Source organism: Pseudophryne corroboree, chromosome 6 (genome assembly GCF_028390025.1).
Source record: "Pseudophryne corroboree isolate aPseCor3 chromosome 6, aPseCor3.hap2, whole genome shotgun sequence".
Lineage (NCBI taxonomy): Eukaryota > Metazoa > Chordata > Amphibia > Anura > Myobatrachidae > Pseudophryne > Pseudophryne corroboree.
The window spans coordinates 357,642,587-357,662,787 of NC_086449.1; the positions used below are offsets into that span (position 1 = coordinate 357,642,587).

The window sequence follows — 20,201 nt, forward strand, 5'->3', positions numbered from 1 at the left end:
GTAGGTGTATCTTGATGCAGTTTTTAGAAGCACTTTGGTAGACTGCCTTGCATTTAGTAACTGGTTCTTAGGTTATTTTTAATAAATAATAGTGGTTTCAGCACATTGCTAATGATTGTTCGGCTATTGGGTTAACAGTATAAGTGATTACTGAATGCTCTTTCTCTAATGTAGAGTGTGATTGTTCACCATAAATGTTCTTCCTTTCTGTGCAGTCCTTAAGGGAAGCAACCCTTGGGTCCAGATGTTTGATGTGCAGTTTCTTGGTTCTGTAGAAGTTCCACATCATCAGGGTAATGGTATCCTGTGTGCAGCCATGCAGAAGGTAAAACAACAATATGGTGTACTGTAGTTCTATTGCAGTAGTGTTATCAGAAGACAAGAGAGCGTTTTTGGTAGCTCAAAATGATCCAAAGATAACCTTGGTCAATTATAAAGAAAAATGTTCTGTTATGATTTAAGCCAGAGATATTCAACATGTGGCCCTGCAGCAGCTTTGGAACTACACATCCCAGCATGCACTGCCACAGTTTTGCTATTAGGGCATGCTAAAAATGTGGCATGGTATGCTGGTATGTGTAGTTCCACAGCAGCTGGAGGGACAAATACCCCTGCTTTAAGCATAGTTGCCGACTTGGCTGCTCTCTCCAGGAGAGAGCAGCGAGGTCGGCTCAGCAGGGGCGGGGCTGTGACGTGACGTACAGAGGGGGCGGGCTAGAGGCGGAACGGAGGCGTGGTGGAGGCAGAACAGGGCGTGGCCAATGGATCGTGCCATGTAAGCCACGCCCCTCGCTGTGTAATGCTGCTATTACCGACATTATACTGCAGGGGGCGTGGCTATGATGGCGCAATTCAGCAAGAATCGCGTCATCAACTGCCCAAGCAGGGGGGACCCAAAAAATCGGGAGACTTGCCTGCTCTTCCGGGGGGGCCGGGAGGGTCACCCGATATTCGGGAGCCTCCCGGCCATTCCGGGAGAGAAGGCAAGTATGGCTTTAAGCCATCTCTAAAACGCCGAGAACTGGCAGTAAGGTGTTTGATTTGTAAAAGAACTCTGTAAGAAACGGTCATACTGCATTGTGTTCCAGTGGAAGAATAAACAAAATGTTATTTTTTGTCTTGATATAGTTTTCTTTAAGAATAAAGTTGTGTTTTACAAAGGATATTTGCCCTGGAACTGCTGAAGTATTGAAGCAGTTCAGTAGTTATTATTATTATTATTATTATTATTATTACATTTTATTTATAAGGCTCCACACGAGGTTTGCAGCGCCGTACATATGGCACACATTAGAACAATACAGGGTACACAGAACTTACAGTAAATTAAAAATTAAAACAGAGCACAGGTAACAATTAGCACCACAATTCTCAGTACACACTACAGCTGAGATCTAAAGGTGTATACACACGTGAGATCCTTGCTATGTCCGACTTTGACTATGCGATTTCCCTTGAACTCCCCCAGAGCCCAGATAGCACAGATTGTACAGATTTTTACTATCTGTGCTTGAGATTTTGTCTATGTACGATTTTTACTAAGTGCCAATTTTGACTATACTTTGTACTAGATAGTACACTATACACTTGCCTGCACAGTCTATCACGATACCAATCCCACGGGAGCGCGCATCAGGATCGAATCTGTATCGCAAGCTGCCTAACACCTTGAGATATGCACTAACTTTTCATAAGATTTTAACTATATAGTCAAAATCTTACAGATTTATCTCACCATGTGTAAACACCTTAAGGAAGCAAAGGAGTAGTGGGCGTACAGATGTGCCCACTTACATCTTTACTCTGTGCTCTACAAGTTGCATTACACATAACACATGAGTGCTGTGTAACTCAATAGCGCGGTTTTAGGTACAAATTAATGCAGTAGGACGCATGAGCAGATCCTGATCCTGTTGATTAAAATGATATGCGGCATTCCTATATTCTGTCTGTGACTGTATTTGCATGCAAAATGTTATGCTACAGTGTTTTCCTGGAAAACACTGTAACATAGCATTTCGGATGCAGATACAGCCGCAGTTACACACAGAATATAGGCATGCTGCATATCATTTTAATCAGCAGGATCAGGATCTGCTCATGCGCCCTATTGCATTACTTAGCGGCTAAGACACATTTTCAAGGGTATCTGATGACAGGAAGTAAGCGAAGCAGAGATTACCAAGGCAGGAGGTTAGGAGAGTGGCTGCGGGACTAGTTTATGCAGCGGAAAGGTACCTTTGATAGACAGGTGGGTTTACAGTTTCCTTTGAAGCTTTGCATGGTCGATGAGAGTCTAATAGAGTAAGGGTGCTCGTTCAAGTAGTACCGGCAAAATCTTGGATCCACGCATGGGATGCAGTGACTAGGGTAGAAGAGAGTGGATGGTCATTGGCTGACTGGAGATGGTGGGAGGGAGTACGTAGGGAGATAAGGTTGGAGATGTATGGAGCAGTGGAGTTAGAGAGGGCCTTGTATGTGGGGGTGAGGAGTTTGAAGAGGATTCTGTAGGAAAATGGGAGTCAGTGCAGATTTTTTCGAAGGGAAGTGTCAGATATGGAGTGGCGGAAGAGTCGAGCTGTGGAGTTGAGAACAAATCAGAAGGGAGAGAGATGGAAGCGTGGGAGGCTAGTGAAGAGAATGTTGCAATAGACAAGCTGTGAGATGACCAGTGAGTGGATAAAAAGTTTAGTCAAACTCTGGGAGAGGAACAGCCTGATGCACGCCATGTTGCCTAGCTGGAACTAAGAGAATTGAGCCAGAAATTAGACGTAGGGGGAGAAGAAAAGGGAGAAGTCCAGAGTTATGCCCAAGCAGTGGAGTTGCGGTATGGGGGAGATTATGGTGTTGTCAACATTGATAGAGATATTGGGAGGATGGAGGCTTTGGATGGGCAAAAGATGAGTTCATATTTGTCCATGTTGAGCTTCAGAGAGTGCTCAGACATCCAGTGGGAGATAACTGAGAGGCAGCTGAATACCCGAGAGAGGATAGAGGGGGAGAGTTCAGGAGAGGAGAGGTAAAGCCGCGTATCATCGGCATAGATGTGATATTGAACGCCAGAGGAGCTTATGCGCACACCCATGGAAGAGGTGTACAGGGAGAAGAGAAGGGTCCAAGGATAGAACCCTGGGGACACTGATGGGGAGGAAGGAAGGGGGGTGAGGTGGAGCCAGAGGCAGATACCGAGAAGGGGCGGTTAGTGAGATAGGAGGTGAACCAGGCAAGAACAGCGCTAGAGAGGCCTATGTTTTGGAGGATGCGAAAAAAGAGAGGATGATCCACTGAAGATCCACCATTGAAGAGAATCAAGTATGGCGTTGTCAGGTAGCTGGTGAGACAGTTGTATACCAGCTGCTCAAGTTGTAGGAGGTGAACGGGAGAAGAGAGATGTGGCTGCAGCTAGCAGGTGAGGAAGGGTCAAGGTTGCGTTTTTTAAGAATAGGTGAGGCAAGTTGAATGGTGAGGGAAAGATGCTGGTAGAGAGTGATAGGTTGAAGAGTTAAGCAAAGTGGGAGCAGGTAGTGGGGGAGAGGGAGCGTAGGAGGTTGGAGGGTGTCCAGGGGGCAGGTGGAGGGGAGATAGGATAAGACGAGGGAGTGGACTTCCTTGTGTGTGGTGGAGGGTAAGGAGCACAAGGTGGGATGGCTGGAGGGAGAGGATTGTAGGGGAGGTGGGGCTGCCTTTGGAGACAGGAGAAGATTCCAGTTTTATGTGTGCTGTATTGTAATAAATAACCCATCAGACATGCATTCAACTATAAGAAGCCCACAATCCTTATACAGGGTACCATCACCAAACTTTCCAATATAATGGCAAAATGTAGAAAGTAGTATGCTTGGCTCTTATTTGATAGAGCATTATATTACTGTTATGTCTCATTTCACAACCAGATTGCAACTGCTAGGAAGCTGACGGTGCACCTGCGACCACCAGCTAGCTGTGAACTGGAGATTTCTCTGCGTGGTATCAAACTCATTCTAAGGGGAAATGACCGGCCAGAGGTAAATCATTATGTGGATTATTTGATAATAAAAGTGAAAATTACTTAGTTATTAAAATAATTTAGGTGTTTTTTAAACATGAAAACTGTATGCTAATTTTGAATTACATTAAAAAAGTTCATGCAATTGTTTATATAGTAAGAGAGGTATTTAGTGCATAACACATTTTCATGCCATATCCTTCAGTGTTATATCATCATTTCCATTTATATATATAATGAAATGTTATAGATGTTTCATCAAATACATTTTTTAAGAATATTTCTGCTAGTAGAAGACAATTTATGTGTATTCATATGATCTCTAGTGGTAACCACTAGGGTGGCCAATCCCGGGCCATTTTTTTAATCCCAGGAATTGGGATTTAAAAATTATCAATCCTGGGATACCCGGGATTGGCGTGTTTTGTGGAAATTAACTATTTTCAATGCCCCACCCCACAGCCCGGTCCAGCTCAGCCTAGCCAAATCACAATCCTCTGGATGGGTGGGTAGGAGGGTCCACTTGCTGCGGCCTGCGGCGTTGTGAGGTCTGTGCAGCTGGCGTCAAGCTGCGCAGCATGAACCCTGACAAAAACAAAGGGAACTTCCAATACCGAAATCCCTGGGATTGAATCACGGGCAATTTTTGCCCAAAATCCCAGGATACCGCCGATCCCGGGATTGGCCACCATACTAACCACTAGTGATTTTTGCTGTGGCTATAAGTTATGGAGATACATATTGATCCCCTTATCTCTTCCCTTATTTTGTAACCCACAAAGCAGTAATCTTGTTTCTATAGTTCCATATCCACTAAATTGTTGCTTAGTGCTTTACACCATTCGCTTGTATTGCATTTCTTATAAGGGTTTTGCATCCTTTGGAATATAACCATAGAACCGCAGCCGGCGATTGCTCCATTAATTCCATTTGGAATTAATGGAGCCAACGCCGGCTGCGAATAGTCGCAGCCAAGCATGCCATGTAGCAAGGCATATTGCAGCTTGCTGTATTGCAGTAAAGATGAGCATGGCTACATCTGTATGTTCAACTTTCCATCAGCCTCTACGTCTCTGCAATACTTAAGATTTCTGTATATCCCATGTACCTCTTCTTCCTTTCTTCTGCTATACAATCCACAATTGAATTGCTGTCTCCTGCTTCCATCTCACCACCACCAAACACCTACCCCCAATAACTGGACCAACCAGGGATAAGCACTGATGTCTAGTGCATGTGACAAGACTGATCCACTCACCAGCACATTGCTGCAGACACCAAGCTCGGACCTGCGTACATAGAAATGATGTTATACATAACATTGCACTTCATACACTGTATAGTACCGCACTTAAAAAAAATCTATAAGATATAAACAGTAGTAAATAACAGTCAGTGAGAAGCACATATGTTTATGGAGAGGAACCAGTTAAAGTGCAATTTAAAACCAGGACACCATTGCATATTAATCATTCGCTATGCGGTTAACATACCGCCCATCGGGATCCCGGCTGTCACAATACTGACACCTGGATCCCGACTGGGGTACTATACTGCTGGCAGAATACCGGTTAGGTGATTCCCTCTCTATGGGTGTCCATGACACCCATAGAGGGGTGAATCCCGCAGCATGGCGAGCACTCGCCCCCTGCCGGCATACTGGCGCACGGGATGCCGATGTCTGTATCCTGACATTCGGCATACCATGCGGCGGTAGCACATACCGATCCCGATCATTCATATCAGTTAATATTAGTATATATCAGGGCTGGCCAAACCAGTCCTCGAGATCTACCAACAGTTCACATTTTCCAGCCTCCTAGCTGGTGCACAGGTGTAGTCATTACTAATTAAGATGTGCTGCATTCATTCCTAACTGACATTTCTACAGATCTCCAGGAGGCCTGGAAAACATGAACTGTTGGTAGATCTCGAGGACCAGTTTGGCCAGCCCTGGTATATATGATTTGCTACACTGGAAGTAGATTCAGACTCCTGTAGAGGTTATCAGAGAACTGAACAGTATTTTACAGACAGCATACAGTATCACAAGACAGGATCAGTAGTTCATGGTATTAAGGAAGGATTCCCAGAGATATTTGGGACTTACACTTTGACCCATTTCTATTTTCAGATTTTTGAATGTCAGAACTGATCTACATGTAAATCATTACAGACCATTGGGGGTATATGTAATAGGGTCGGAGTTTGCTGGAGGTGCAGGATGTTGGCCGAGAATGGGCGTATTTAAAAGCAGCAATAATTTACAAGACAAACCCAACCTGGTTATGCCTTGTAAATAATTGCCACTTTAAAAATATGTCCATTTTGGGCCGACATTCCGTACCTCTGGCAAACTGAGGCCCTATTCCATATACTGTACCACCTGGTGAGGGAGGGGCAGTTAGATTCCTTGCCATGGCTGCAAAGTGTTTCCGGAATGCTCAGGTGAAGGCTCTACATGGCCACTATCTTCACTCATTTTGTTTTCTGCACCTCATAGAGCATAACTTATGAATAAAATCTATGGAAAAAACGACATATAATAAACTAACTGAAACCAGATGACAAGATATTCTGTAGAGCTTAATCATTGTAGTTTCATGTCTCCATGGCAACTGCATGACTGATAGCTGAGTCTGCTGCTTTGCACTGTTTTACAGGATGAGCGCTGCAGCCATATTTTCCAAATGAAGAATATTTCCTTCTGCGGCTGTCATCCACGCAACAGCTGGTAAGAAATATTTATTATGTTAGAGCAAAATAAAATACAGGACTGTGCATCAGGGTCTCATGTTTAGCACATTAGGGTTATGTGACTCTGGGCTCTATTTATTACTCAGGAAAAATCCGACATTTTCCATTTTTCTCTGGCGTGTGTGTTCATTCTCTGGATCACAGGAACTATGTAATGAAACATGCCTTATTAGCTATCAATATTTAAAAAAAATCTTATTGGAACGTTATCAAAATAATACGTTTTTATATCGTTTTTTTCCTTTTTTCATTTCTTTATTCTTTTTTTTTTTATAAATGTAACTGAACGTCGGGGGCTTTCAGTTCCACTACACCTGTTTTGAGCCTCCATGTTAGATCACACAGGCACATATGCATTTAGGGGGTAATTCAGAGTGGATCGCAGCAGCAAATTTGTTAGCAGTTGGGCAAAACCATGTACACTGCAGGTGGGTCAGATATAACTTGTGCAGAGAGTTAGATTTGGGTGGGTTATATTGTTTCTGTGCAGGGTAAATACTGGCTGCTTTATTTTTACACTGCAATTTAGATTTCAGTTTGAACACACCCCACCCAAATCTAACTCTCTCTGCACATGTTATATCTGCTCTCCTGCAGTGCACATGGGTGGCCATTCCGAGTTGATCGCTAGCTGAATTTGTTCGTAGAGCAGCGATCAGGCTAAAAAACAGCAGTTATGCGTATGCGGCGCAATGCGCACGCGCGACGTACGGACACAACGAACGATGTAGTTTTGCACAGGGTCTGGCGATGCATTTCAGTCGATTGACATGAAGTGGGCGTTTCTGGGTGGCAACTGACCGTTTTCAGGGAGTGTGTGGAAAAACACATGTGTGCCAAAGAATAACGCAGGCGTGGCAGGAGAAATGCAGGCGTGGCTGGGCGAACGCTGGGCAGGTTTGTGACGTCAAATCTGGAACTGAATAGTCTGAAGTGATCGCAAGCGCTGAGTAGGTTTTGAGCTACTCTGAAACTACACAAAAAATTTTTGTAGCAGCTCAAAACCGTTCACACTTCTGCTAAGCTAAAATACACTCCCAGTGGGCTGCGTCATAGCGTTTGCACGGCTGCTAAATCTGTTAGCGAGCGATCAACTCGGAATGATTACCATGGTTTTGGCCAACTGCTAACAAATTTGCTGCTGCGATCAACTCTGAATTATCCCCTATGGCCCTCATTCAGAGTTGTTCGCTCGCTGCTAATTTTAGCAGAATTGCTAATAGGCTAAAATCCGGCAGTTCTGCGCATGCTTATGCACAGCAGGGCGCACGCGCTAAGCAAATTTACACAAAACTATGCTATTTTACTCACAGGCGAACAAAGCTTTTCAATCGCTCTGCTGATTGACAGAAAGGGGGAGTTTCTGGGCGGAAACTGGCCGTTTTCAGGGAGTGTGCTAAAAAACGCAGGCGTGCCAGGTAAAAACGCAGGAGTGTCTGGAGAAACGGAGGAGTGGCTGTTCGGACGCTGGGCGTGTTTGTGACGTCAAACCAGGAGCTAAACGGACTGAGGTGATCGCAATCTAGGAGTAGGTCTGGAGCTACTCAGAAACTGCAAGGAAATTGCTTTCGTTAGCAATTCTGCTAATATTAGCAGAATTGCTAATCTTTCGTTAGCAATTCTGCTATGCTAAAATACACTCCCAGAGGGCGGCAGCTTTGTTTGCATTTCTGCTAAAAGTAGCTAGCGAGCGAACAACTCGGAATGAGGGCCTATGACTGGACTGTTGATATACAAAAACTATTACGGACGCAGGTCATTGTTTCAGTTCCGCCTCAACTCCAAAACAGGGGTTATTATTCCAGCCTGTTTGTGGTCGGTACGGTTCGGTACAGCCGATCTTGAACCTCAAATCTCTGACCCCATTCTCCTGAGTGTTCCACTTCAAGATGAAGTCTGGTCTCAGGTCTGGAGGAAGGGGAATTCCTGGTATTTCTGGATATCAAGGATGCGTATCTTTACATACCGAAATGGCCGCCTCATCAGGTTTACCTCAGGTTGGTGTCATGACTGAGGTTTTTGTGAACCCGGTGTAGTGAAGTCTGTGCGGGCGACTGGAGGATTATGTGAATACTACCACTGACCTGGTTTGGAAATGCTGTGGACTCTGGGTTTCCTCCGGTGACTGGGAAGAGGAACCGCAGCAGAGATGGCCGAATCTAGGTTCTCCTCATGCAGGATTAGGTCGGCAGACAGGAGGCATGTTGAAGGTCTCCTGAAAGACAGAACTGGAAAGGCACTGATGAATCAGTGAAGAATACCAGGTATAATTGTGCTAAAGGGCACGGGGTGCTTGGAGACACTGAGGTGCTTGCGGACACTGAGGTGCTTGCGGACACTGAGGTGCTTGCGGACACTGAGGTGCTTGCGGACACTGAGGTGCTTGGAGACACTGAGGTGCTTGGAGACACTGAGGTGCTTGGAGACACTGAGGTGCTTGGAGACACTGAGGTGCGTGGAGGCACTGGGGTGCGTAGAGACACTGGGGTGCGTAGGGGTGCTGAGGCACGGAGGTGCTGGAAGCACGGAGATGCTGTGGCACGGAGGTACTGAGGCACGGAGGTGCTGTGGCACGGAGGTGCTGTGGCACGGAGGTGCTGGAAGCACGGAGGTACTGAGGCACTGAGGCACGGAGATGCTGAGGCACTGAGGTGCTGAGGCACGGAGATGCTGAGGCACGGAGATACTGAGGTGCTGGAAGCACGGAGGTACTGAGGCACGGAGGTACTGAGGCACGGAGGTGCTGAGGCACGGAGGTGCTGTGGCACGGAGGTGCTGGAAGCACTGAGGTACTGAGGCACGGAGATGCTGAGGCACTGAGGTGCTGAGGCACGGAGGTGCTGAGTCACGGAGATACTGAGGTGCTGGAAGCACGGAGGTGCTGAGGCACGGAGATGCTGAGGCACGGAGATGCTGGAAGCACGGAGATGCTGAGGAACGAGGTACTGAGCCCTGGAGATCCCAACTACAACAGTAGTAAAACTGAAACACGACAGCTGTGGTTTTCAGTGGAGAACACGGAATTCAGTACTGTGCCTTTAAGACGAAACATTGCAGCTGTACCTTTACATTGAGACTCAGGGAAATGGTGAAATCAAATGGCAACACACAAATAAACCAAACGGTAACAAGGGAACAGAGTTTCCACAGGAACTTAGGTACAAAGGTTACCTTTAGGGAGCTCAGCTTAAGACCCACACAAGGCTGTATGTGACACAAGGAACTGGCCCAGATTCCAACTCAGCCTCCTGATTTATACTTCCTGGTCCTTGATGATTGGTGGGCAGGATTAGGTGATGTCACTGTCATGTGACTACTCTAGCCAAGGCTGTGATGTAGAATGAGGCCTAGCAGGCCAAGAGAACACTGAAGCCTGGACTTCTGCAAAACACAGGATGCTTGCTTTTAGATTACTGAATTCAGCCTCACACAGGAGATCACCACAGGTGGAGCTGATTACCTCTCAGGCAGAGAACTCAGGAAAACTCATAGTGCTGACAAGCTGTTTAACTCCGTGAGTGAAAAGACACAGGATCCAGGACAGATGGCAGGGGTAAGTCACCAAATATAAACCTACAGTCAGGATTGTGACAATATCCCCCTCTTCAAGGGTGGACTCCGGACACCCATCTTGAATCTTAGAGGAACTTGATGAATAACTTGTACACAAAGCTTCTAAAAAGTGGAAACCAGAGGGTCCAGAACAAAACTTAAGCTGGATTCTTTAGAAGTCTTCCTGATCTTCATCTTCAGAACAGGTAGACCATCCATCATAGACAAGACTGGAATTTCCTTCATCCGAAAGGACTGAGGAATAAACTGTAGAAGGTTCCTCTCCTCGTTTTGTAGTGCGAGAAGATTGTGCTTTCGAAGCTAGCACTCCACTGAGGCTTAAATTAAATCTTGTTCTATAACGAGGACTTTTCATACAGAGACCTGTAGAGCTTTTTGGTGATTCTGGAACCTCTTCATGCATGGAAGCATAACAGGAAGGAACAGCACCTCCCAGGAAAGGAGTAGCATCATAAACTGGATCAAATTCAGAGTCTGAGTCCAAGTCTAACGGAAAATACGAATCTCCTTTAGATACACAGTTTGAAAATGACCTAGAAGTGCACTGTAACTTTAAATTCTTTGGCGGAGAACTTAGTATTGAGCTAGGAGAGACTCCTACATGACCAACCTGAATGGTCGGATTCCTACGGAAGGAGATACTTGGACTATCTTTGGCAGGCTTAGAGGATGAAACTGAAGAAAGCTTTGGCTGGACGAGTAGGACTGGATTGGATCCGAGGATACTTGAATTGGCTGGAGCCAAAGGAGACGGACCAGGCTGGTCCTGGAGTATTGCTGGACCGGCTGTAACCGGGACGGACTGACCAGGCAGAACCTGGAGTATTGCTGGACCGGCTGGAACCGGGACGGACTGACCAGGCTGGGCCTGGAGTATTGCTGGACCGGCTGAAACCGGGACGGACTGACCAGGCAGGGCCTGGAATATTGCTGGACCGTCTGGAACCGGGACGGATTGACCAGGCAGGGCCTGGAGTATTGCTGGACCGGCTGGAACCGGGACGGGCTCAGCCCTTTCTTCACAGGGCTGGGCTGAGGCAAGAGCCCCCACTTCACGGGGCTGGGCTGAGGCAAGAGCCCCCTCTTCACGGGGCTGGGCTGAGGCAAGAGCCCCCTCTTCACGGGGCTGGGCTGAGGCAAGAGCCCCCTCTTCACGGGGCTGGGCTGAGGCAAGAGCCCCCTCTTCACGGGGCTGGGCAGCACTCTGTAGAATCTCTGGCTGGGCAGCACTCTGTAGAATCTCTGGCTGGGCAGCACTCTGTAGAATCTCTGGCTGGGCAGCACTCTGAAGACTCACTGGCTGGGCAGCACTCTGAAGACTCACTGGCTGGGCAGCACTCTGAAGACTCTCTGGGGCTGGACGCTCTGAAGACGCCCCTCCTGGGGCTGGACGCTCTGAAGACGCCCCTCCTGGAGCTGGACGCTCTGAAGACGCCCCTCCTGGGGCTGGACGCTCTGAAGACGCCCCTCCTGGGGCTGGACGCTCTGAAAACGCCCCTCCTGGGGCTGGACGCTCTGAAAACGCCCCTCCTGGGTCTGTGGACACGGACTCCTCTGTGACTGTAAATGGCTTGAACATTCTTCTCTGGACACCCAACTTGGGATAAGGTCTTTTAACCACCGGACCCCAGTCATAAATTTGAGTCTCTCTCAGAAGAGTAGCCTTCTTGATACCCCCGTCAGCAGCAGAAGGATCGGATACTGTGGATGACTTGTAGACATGAGCACTATGATACTGAGATTTGTCACTATTACCTGGCTTGCGAAGAATGCAGTCTTTAACAAAATGACCAGAATTTCCACAGTAAAGACAGAGATGTAGCTCCTTACGCCGCTGACGTTCAGCTTCAGAGAGCTTGGGCCGTGGATAGCTCTGATGAAAAACTTTCCCTTGCGCAGAGGAAGAGACTCTATTAACTGGATGGGACAAAACAGGATCAACAACGTTGGTAGTATTCCTGAGGAGATCAGGCATCACAGAGAGAATACTAGGCAAAAGTTCTTGTAACTGTAGTAACATCTGGTAGAAAATCTGCAGTTGGTCAGGAGTCTTAGGGCAGAAGGTCATAGAATCTCTGGAGGACGAATTCCGCTGCAGACACTGTGCCAATCGATGCTGAGTCGACTCCAGACCTTCCAAGCGTCCTGCAATATTGCTTAGGAGGTCATGCGTCAGACTAACACTTTCGGCCGGGTCCATGTGGCCAGTTCCTACTGTCATGACTGAGGTTTTTGTGAACCCGGTGTAGTGAAGTCTGTGCGGGCGACTGGAGGATTATGTGAATACTACCACTGACCTGGTTTGGAAATGCTGTGGACTCTGGGTTTCCTCCGGTGACTGGGAAGAGGAACCGCAGCAGAGATGGCCGAATCTAGGTTCTCCTCATGCAGGATTAGGTCGGCAGACAGGAGGCATGCTGAAGGTCTCCTGAAAGACAGAACTGGAAAGGCACTGATGAATCAGTGAAGAATACCAGGTATAATTGTGCTAAAGGGCACGGGGTGCTTGGAGACACTGAGGTGCTTGCGGACACTGAGGTGCTTGCGGACACTGAGGTGCTTGCGGACACTGAGGTGCTTGGAGACACTGAGGTGCTTGGAGACACTGAGGTGCTTGGAGACACTGAGGTACGTGGAGGCACTGAGGTGCGTGGAGGCACTGAGGTGCGTGGAGGCACTGGGGTGCGTAGAGACACTGGGGTGCGTAGGGGTGCTGAGGCACGGAGGTGCTGGAAGCACGGAGATGCTGTGGCACGGAGGTACTGAGGCACGGAGGTGCTGTGGCACGGAGGTGCTGGAAGCACGGAGGTACTGAGGCACGGAGATGCTGAGGCACTGAGGTGCTGAGGCACGGAGATGCTGAGTCACGGAGATGCTGAGTCACGGAGATACTGAGGTGCTGGAAGCACGGAGGTACTGAGGCACGGAGGTACTGAGGCACGGAGGTGCTGAGGCACGGAGGTGCTGAGGCACGGAGGTGCTGGAAGCACGGAGGTACTGAGGCACGGAGATTCTGAGGCACTGAGGTGCTGAGGCACGGAGATGCTGAGTCACGGAGATACTGAGGTGCTGGAAGCACGGAGGTGCTGAGGCACGGAGATGCTGAGGCACGGAGATGCTGGAAGCACGGAGATGCTGAGGTACGAGGTACTGAGCCCTGGAGATCCCAACTACAACAGTAGTAAAACTGAAACACGACAGCTGTGGTTTTCAGTGGAGAACACGGAATTCAGTACTGTGCCTTTAAGACGAAACATTGCAGCTGTACCTTTACATTGAGACTCAGGGAAATGGTGAAATCAAATGGCAACACACAAATAAACCAAACGGTAACAAGGGAACAGAGTTTCCACAGGAACTTAGGTACAAAGGTTACCTTTAGGGAGCTCAGCTTAAGACCCACACAAGGCTGTATGTGACACAAGGAACTGGCCCAGATTCCAACTCAGCCTCCTGATTTATACTTCCTGGTCCTTGATGATTGGTGGGCAGGATTAGGTGATGTCACTGTCATGTGACTACTCTAGCCAAGGCTGTGATGTAGAATGAGGCCTAGCAGGCCAAGAGAACACTGAAGCCTGGACTTCTGCAAAACACAGGATGCTTGCTTTTAGATTACTGAATTCAGCCTCACACAGGAGATCACCACAGGTGGAGCTGATTACCTCTCAGGCAGAGAACTCAGGAAAACTCATAGTGCTGACAAGCTGTTTAACTCCGTGAGTGAAAAGACACAGGATCCAGGGCAGATGGCAGGGGTAAGTCACCAAATATAAACCTACAGTCAGGATTGTGACAGTTGGCACTGCAGGACAGTAACTACCAGGTCCAGGCCTTGCCTTTCAGTCTCTCAACGGCACCAAAGGAGTTCACAGGGGTGATGGCAGAGATGTCGCTACAAGTCCACAAGCAGGGAGTGAACATCGTTCCATACTTGAACGATCTCCTCATAACAGCTATGTCCAGAGCACAGTTGATGAAAAGCATCAGCCATACAATACGACTTCTCACGGATCATGGGTGGATTCTCAATCTGCAGAAATCCCGCCTAGAACCTACGCAGAGGCTTCGGTTCCTGGTAATGATTCTGGACACAGTGTCTCAGAAAGTGTTCCTTCCTCTGGACAAGGCAAAGGCAATTCAGATGGTGGTTCGTTCCATTCTGAAGCCGAACAAAATCTCAGTACATCTTTGAATACGCCTATTGAGAAAGATGATGGCCTCTTACGAGGCTATTCGGTACGGAAGATTCCATGCACGACCATTCCAGCTGGATCTGCTGGACAAATTGTCAGGTCATATGCACATGCGCCAGATGATATGCCTTTCACCAAAAGCCAGGATTTCCCTCTTATGGTGGTTGCAGATCTCCCACCTGTTGGGGGGGTCGACACTTTGGAATTCAGGATTGGATTCTGTTGACAACGGTTGGGAGCCTCCGAAGTTAGACAATTCGGAAGCAGACTTCCTCAGCAGACACGGTCTGCATCCGGGAGAATGGGGCCTCCACCCGCAAGTGTTTCAGTAGATATTTCATCGGTGGAGCTACCTGCAACTCAACATGTTGGCTTCTCGGCTCACCAAGAAGCTTCTGTGTTCCTGTGCCAGGACAAGGGATCCACAGGCCACAGCAGTGGACACTCTGATGACGCCGTGGATTTACCAGTTAGTGTATTTGTTCCCTCCAATTCCTCTAATTCCCAGAGTTCTCGAAGGACTTCATGGAAAACAGTTCAGCCAATTCTGATTGCCCCAGACTGGCCCCGCAGGTCCTGGTATGCAGACCTCCTGGCATTGTCACTACAAGGCCCCTGGTCTCTGCCAGTTCAGGATGATCTTCTTAAAACAAGGGCCGTTGGTCTATCCAGACTTACCACGGCTACGTTTAATGGAATGTAAGTTGATTGGGAGGTTTTTGCCAGGAAATAGATTCCGGGCAAGGTTATCTTAACTATGATCCAAGCCGAGCAGATGGTCGCGTTGAAACATTACCATCGCATATGGGAGTCATGTGTCTCTTGGTGTAAGGGTCGACAGTATTCTGCTGTGGATTTTCGTCTGGGACGTTTCTTGCACTTCCTGCAGGCTGTTGTGTTGGGCCTACGTTTAGGATCCATAACAGTTCAGATCTCAGCCTTGTCCTTTTCTTCCAGGGAAAAATTGGCTGTTCTCCATCCCAGTAGTCCATACGTTCTTGAAGGGTGTCCTCCATATTCAACCACCTTTTGTGCCTCCCAAGGCGCCGTGGGATCTTAATTTGGTTCTGACCTTTCTCCAATCGGATTGATTTGAACCTTTCCACAAAGTGGACATGGAGTATTTGACGTGGAAGGCTATGATGTTGTTGGCCTTGGCCTCTGTGAGGCGTGTTTCGGAATTAGGGGCCTTATTCCGTAAGAATCCTTCTTTGGTGTTTCATGAGGATAGAGCGGAGCTCAGAACCATTCTTGCCTGATGTGGTGTCTGCATTTCATATCAATTCGCCGATAGTGGTTCCAGTTGTCACTAGCACGTCTGTTACACCAAAGTCCTTGGACGTGGTACAGGCTTTGGAGATTTATGTCAAGAGGACATCTCGTCTCAGTAAATCAGACTCGTTTTTTGTTCTCTATGATGCTTCAAAGATAGGTTGTCCTGCTTTGAAGCAGTCTACTGCATGTTGGGTCAGGCTTACGATCCAACAGGCTCTTCGGCGGCTTTGCCGCTGCCAGGGTCTGTTCAGGCCCACTCCAAACGGTCGTTGGGTTCTTCCTGCCCTGGGTGTCTCGACTTTGCAGTTATGCCAGGCAGCTTCTTGGTCGGGTTTGAACATGTTTGTTAAGTCTTACAGGTTCGAACCCTTGGCTACTGAGGACCTTCAGTTTGATCAATCGGTTTTGCGGGGGTCTCAGCACTCTCCCACCCGGTCTGGGAGCTTTGGACCTTCCCCATGGTACTAAGACCATCCCAGTATCCCCAAGGACGTTAGAGAATATAGGATTTTAATACCTACCGGTAAATCCTTTTCTCGTAGTCCATAGGGGATACTGGGCACCCGCCTCTGTGCTTGGTTATTTTCCAGCAAGAGTTGTTCTTGTGTCTTGGTAGTTGGGTCTGCTGTTGCTGTCCCTATTTTCAAGGTGTGATTAGCGTTGCTATCCTCTTGTTGTGTGCTGGTTCGTTCTCTCACCACGACTACCATAGAGGGAGAATAAAACCGTGCCCACAGTGAAGCGAGCGCAGCGAACCCACAAGGGGATTTCTAACGCTCGCCCTGCTGCTGGCATACTGGCGGCCGGGATTCTGCTGTCTGTATTTTGACAGCCGGCATCTTGGCCGCCGGTAATTCATATGTATTCCCTTCAGATGATTCCTATAATGACCCTAGGAGGGGTCTCTAGGGTTAGTAGTGGTAAGGGTTGTGGAAGCTGGCAGGCCTTATTATATTGCTCTTATTGTGGCTATGGAGAACTGGTGTAAGCAGTGTTGGGGAAGAATACTAATATGGAATTAGCCTGCATGAAGGCCAGAAGGTTCTGGCTGAAAAGCAGGATAGAGCAGTAGAAAACTGCAGGAGTAATACTGCAGACTTTAACTTACAGAAGTAAATAGCAGACTGCAGGAGATAATCAGCAGGCTGGAATCTGCAGAGAGTAATCAGCAGGCTGGGACTATAGGAAGTCACAGCACTAGACTGGAGCCAAACATTTCATCCACAATGGAAAGAAGTTGTGCTGGAAGTAGTCTTGTTATATAGGGCATCTGTTCATATGATTGGACCATCTGTCCATGTGACTGCCTAAAGCTGATTGGCCAAATGCCTATATGATGTCATTCTAACATGGTAGCGCTCATAAGACAGAGCCACGGGAACCACTAGAGGGGACGCCAAACATACAGGTAAGTTCTGAGGTGACTTGAGAGGTAGGAAAAGACATCACCAGACCCAGTAATGGGATCGTGATCCATTGATTAACATTTCCCTTGTCATTTATTGATAAAAAAGTTACAGTTATAAATTTCAACAAAAGATGGTGATGTGGCGACAGAAGTCACTTTAAGAGCACTACAACAGTTCATTGTGTCCTCCATTGTGGTAAACAACAGTTTCCAGTTGAAGAAAAGCATTCTCTATAGCAAAGCATGTCAGGTAAAGTCAGTGGCGTAAGTTCATCCCAGTTGCCCAGAGGCAAGATAAATATTGGTGCCCCCCTATTTCCTATATCAAGATAAATGTGTGTGTGTGTGTGTGTGTGTGTGTGTGTGTGTGTGTGTGTGTGTGTGTGTGTGTGTGTGTGTGTGTAATAGGTTGTGGTTTCTAATCCTGGGTGTGACACTTGTAAAATGTGTATAATAAAGAGGGTGTGATTTGTAAGGGTCAGGGACCAGTGAGGAAGTCGGCCACTGAAAAGACAGCGGCAGCTATCAATTAACTTAATTCAATGGTGTCACAGAATAGGAGGAGAGGTGCCCCCCTTCAGAGCAGGAGCCCGGCGGCAGATGACTCCGTTGCCTCCCAGAGTTCTGCCTCTGGGTAAAGTAGCCAGCACAGCATGTCTATGGTACTGTATGATACACCTGGTTCTATGTTACACCTGGTTCCTAATACACCTGGTTCTTCAAAAAAAACCTACAACCAAAAGTTGTAAAGGGTGAGGTCCAGTGATTGGAGTGGCCAAGATGTCTGAATAGTTGCTAATGACCTGTACTTTGGGAAAACTAATTCCCAATTTGTATCATCACTTTGCCACCTGGGGACAAAATGTGTCTCTTTTATTTGTTTCAGTAAAAGGCTACAGGAGCCTTTGAGGTACCTGTTGTTAACATTTCTTTTCATAACAAGCATTAGAACTCGCTCCAGCGTGCTATAAGTAGGGGTACTTTAATTGTAACATGTCTATCTTGAATCCAAAAAAAGTGGGCTTCATGGTGGTCTAGCTCCCAACTGTAAAATGCAGCAAACTGTGGATTTGAATGGGGGGGGGGGGGGATATTGTGGCAAGTGTGTGTTAACATACAATATCATTGGCTGACGTCAGAAATAATCTGAATTCCACTAACTCCAGATAATCTCTTTTATGTAGAAACACCGGTGATCATGTCACTGTATTTTCCTGCCTTACTGTAATGCCTAGGAGTAGAGATCTCTAGGCACTGCTTGCCCTGTGTCTATTTATTATCTGAATGTCCCCCGCCACACCATTACAGAACTTGTTTGCACCATACCCCTGAATATCACAGCAAGTATGTATGGGGATAGTCATATCCAAGGTTGAGAACCCCTTATCTAAATTATTCCCTCTTCATATTTTGGTACCGCTTGCCCATGGTCTTTAAGAAATCATTGTCTGCCTATCTGTCCTGTATGATTTCTAACCTCAAAGTGTTTCACCTTTCTCCTGTAGTTATTTTGGCTTCATCACAAAACACCCTGTCCTGAATCGATTTGCGTGCCATGTCTTTGTCTCCCAGGACTCAATGCGACGCGTGGCTGAGTGTGTGGGGTGAGTATGATGCACACACAGAGCACAGCTAGAGTTCCATTATGTATACATATCAGTTGTTGGCACGTACAAATACTAGTGCAGTTCCGTTATGTACTACATAAGAGGAGGTAGATGCACTGTACTGATAAATAACATATTATATAAGAAGATAAATTCTTGTGAGTAATGTCCAACATCTTCCACTTCATAGACCTGCAGAATGTCTGACTACTAATTTTCCCTGCAATAAAAATGGCAAATAGGAAAAGTTTTGGTTTGTCTATCACTATTATTAAGAATGCTTTCATTTTAGTTATTATTCCAGTTTTGGTAAACTGTTATTGTTACAATCAATAAACTGCTTCACAGACAAAATGGTCAGTGCACACATGAGAAGGGCCTTGCTGACCTTGGACATCCTGCCCTTAGTCCTTGTTACCATCATTAAGGATAAGGGGGGCTATGCAGAGTTGATCTCAGAGTCCCGAAAATTGCAAATGCGCCAATCATTATGCAATTGCATCCCGGAAGGATGTTAATGCATTATGATTGACAGGCAGTGATGCGGCATTGAGGGGGAGGGCATCAGGAAACACAGGTGTGCATGCCCGTTTTTGGGGCCGGCCGATGACGTCGCCCGCATTTCCTGTGACCAGAAACATGGCGGCGGTGCTACGTATGCAGAGCTTAACCTCTCTTTGAAGTTTTTGCAATGCAATTGAATTGCGATCGCATCGCGGGGTGGCGCCACACATTTTAGTGGTCGCAGATTTTGCTAAAATAGCAAAATCAGTGACCAACTCTGAATAACCCCCAAAGACCAGAGCAATATGGTGCAAAGTTTCTTAGCTTGGAAATTGCACTTGCCCCACACACTGCAGTCCCAGTTTATGGTATTGCGTTACAGCAAATCAATAAGCAGGGTAAGGGGAAATCTGCACCACCTTTTATTACATGTCATATTTATGTGTTTTATGGGTTATTATTTGGGAAGGTCAGAATGTGCCTAGAAACTCACTCTCCAACAAAACTGCAACTGGAAGGCACAGAGGGCATCCCTCCTATAAGGACGTGATGCGCACTCTGGGACATTTCCCGCTAGAAGTAGAAGGACCTAATGCACGCACTGGGACATTTCCTGCTAGAAGTATAAGGGCGTGTTGTGTGCACTGGGACATTTCCCGCTAGAAGTAGAAGGACCTAATGCTCGCTCTGGGACATTTCCTGTAAGAAGTATAAGGGTATAATGCTCGCTCTGGGACATTTCCTGCTAGAAGTATAAGGGCGTGTTGCGTGCACTGGGACATTTCCCGCTAGAAGTAGAAGGACCTAATGCTCGCTCTGGGACATTTCCTGTTAGAAGTATAAGGGTATAATGCTCGCTCTGGGACATTTCCTGCTAGAAGTATAAGGGTATAATG

At 47.1% G+C, this 20,201-nt stretch overlaps 1 protein-coding gene across 3 annotated transcripts in view; it reads left to right on the forward strand.

Annotated features, from left to right (window-relative positions):
- MAPK8IP2 (mitogen-activated protein kinase 8 interacting protein 2) overlaps positions 1–20,201 on the forward strand; it is a 106,857-nt gene that overhangs the window by 81,403 nt on the left and 5,253 nt on the right. For all 3 annotated transcript variants that reach the window (XM_063926627.1, XM_063926629.1, XM_063926628.1), the window contains exons 8-11: positions 216–325; positions 3,894–4,004; positions 6,649–6,719; positions 18,700–18,798. In XM_063926627.1, coding sequence (XP_063782697.1) covers positions 216–325; positions 3,894–4,004; positions 6,649–6,719; positions 18,700–18,798 — 391 coding nt within the window. The remainder of the gene's footprint in view (positions 1–215; positions 326–3,893; positions 4,005–6,648; positions 6,720–18,699; positions 18,799–20,201) is intronic.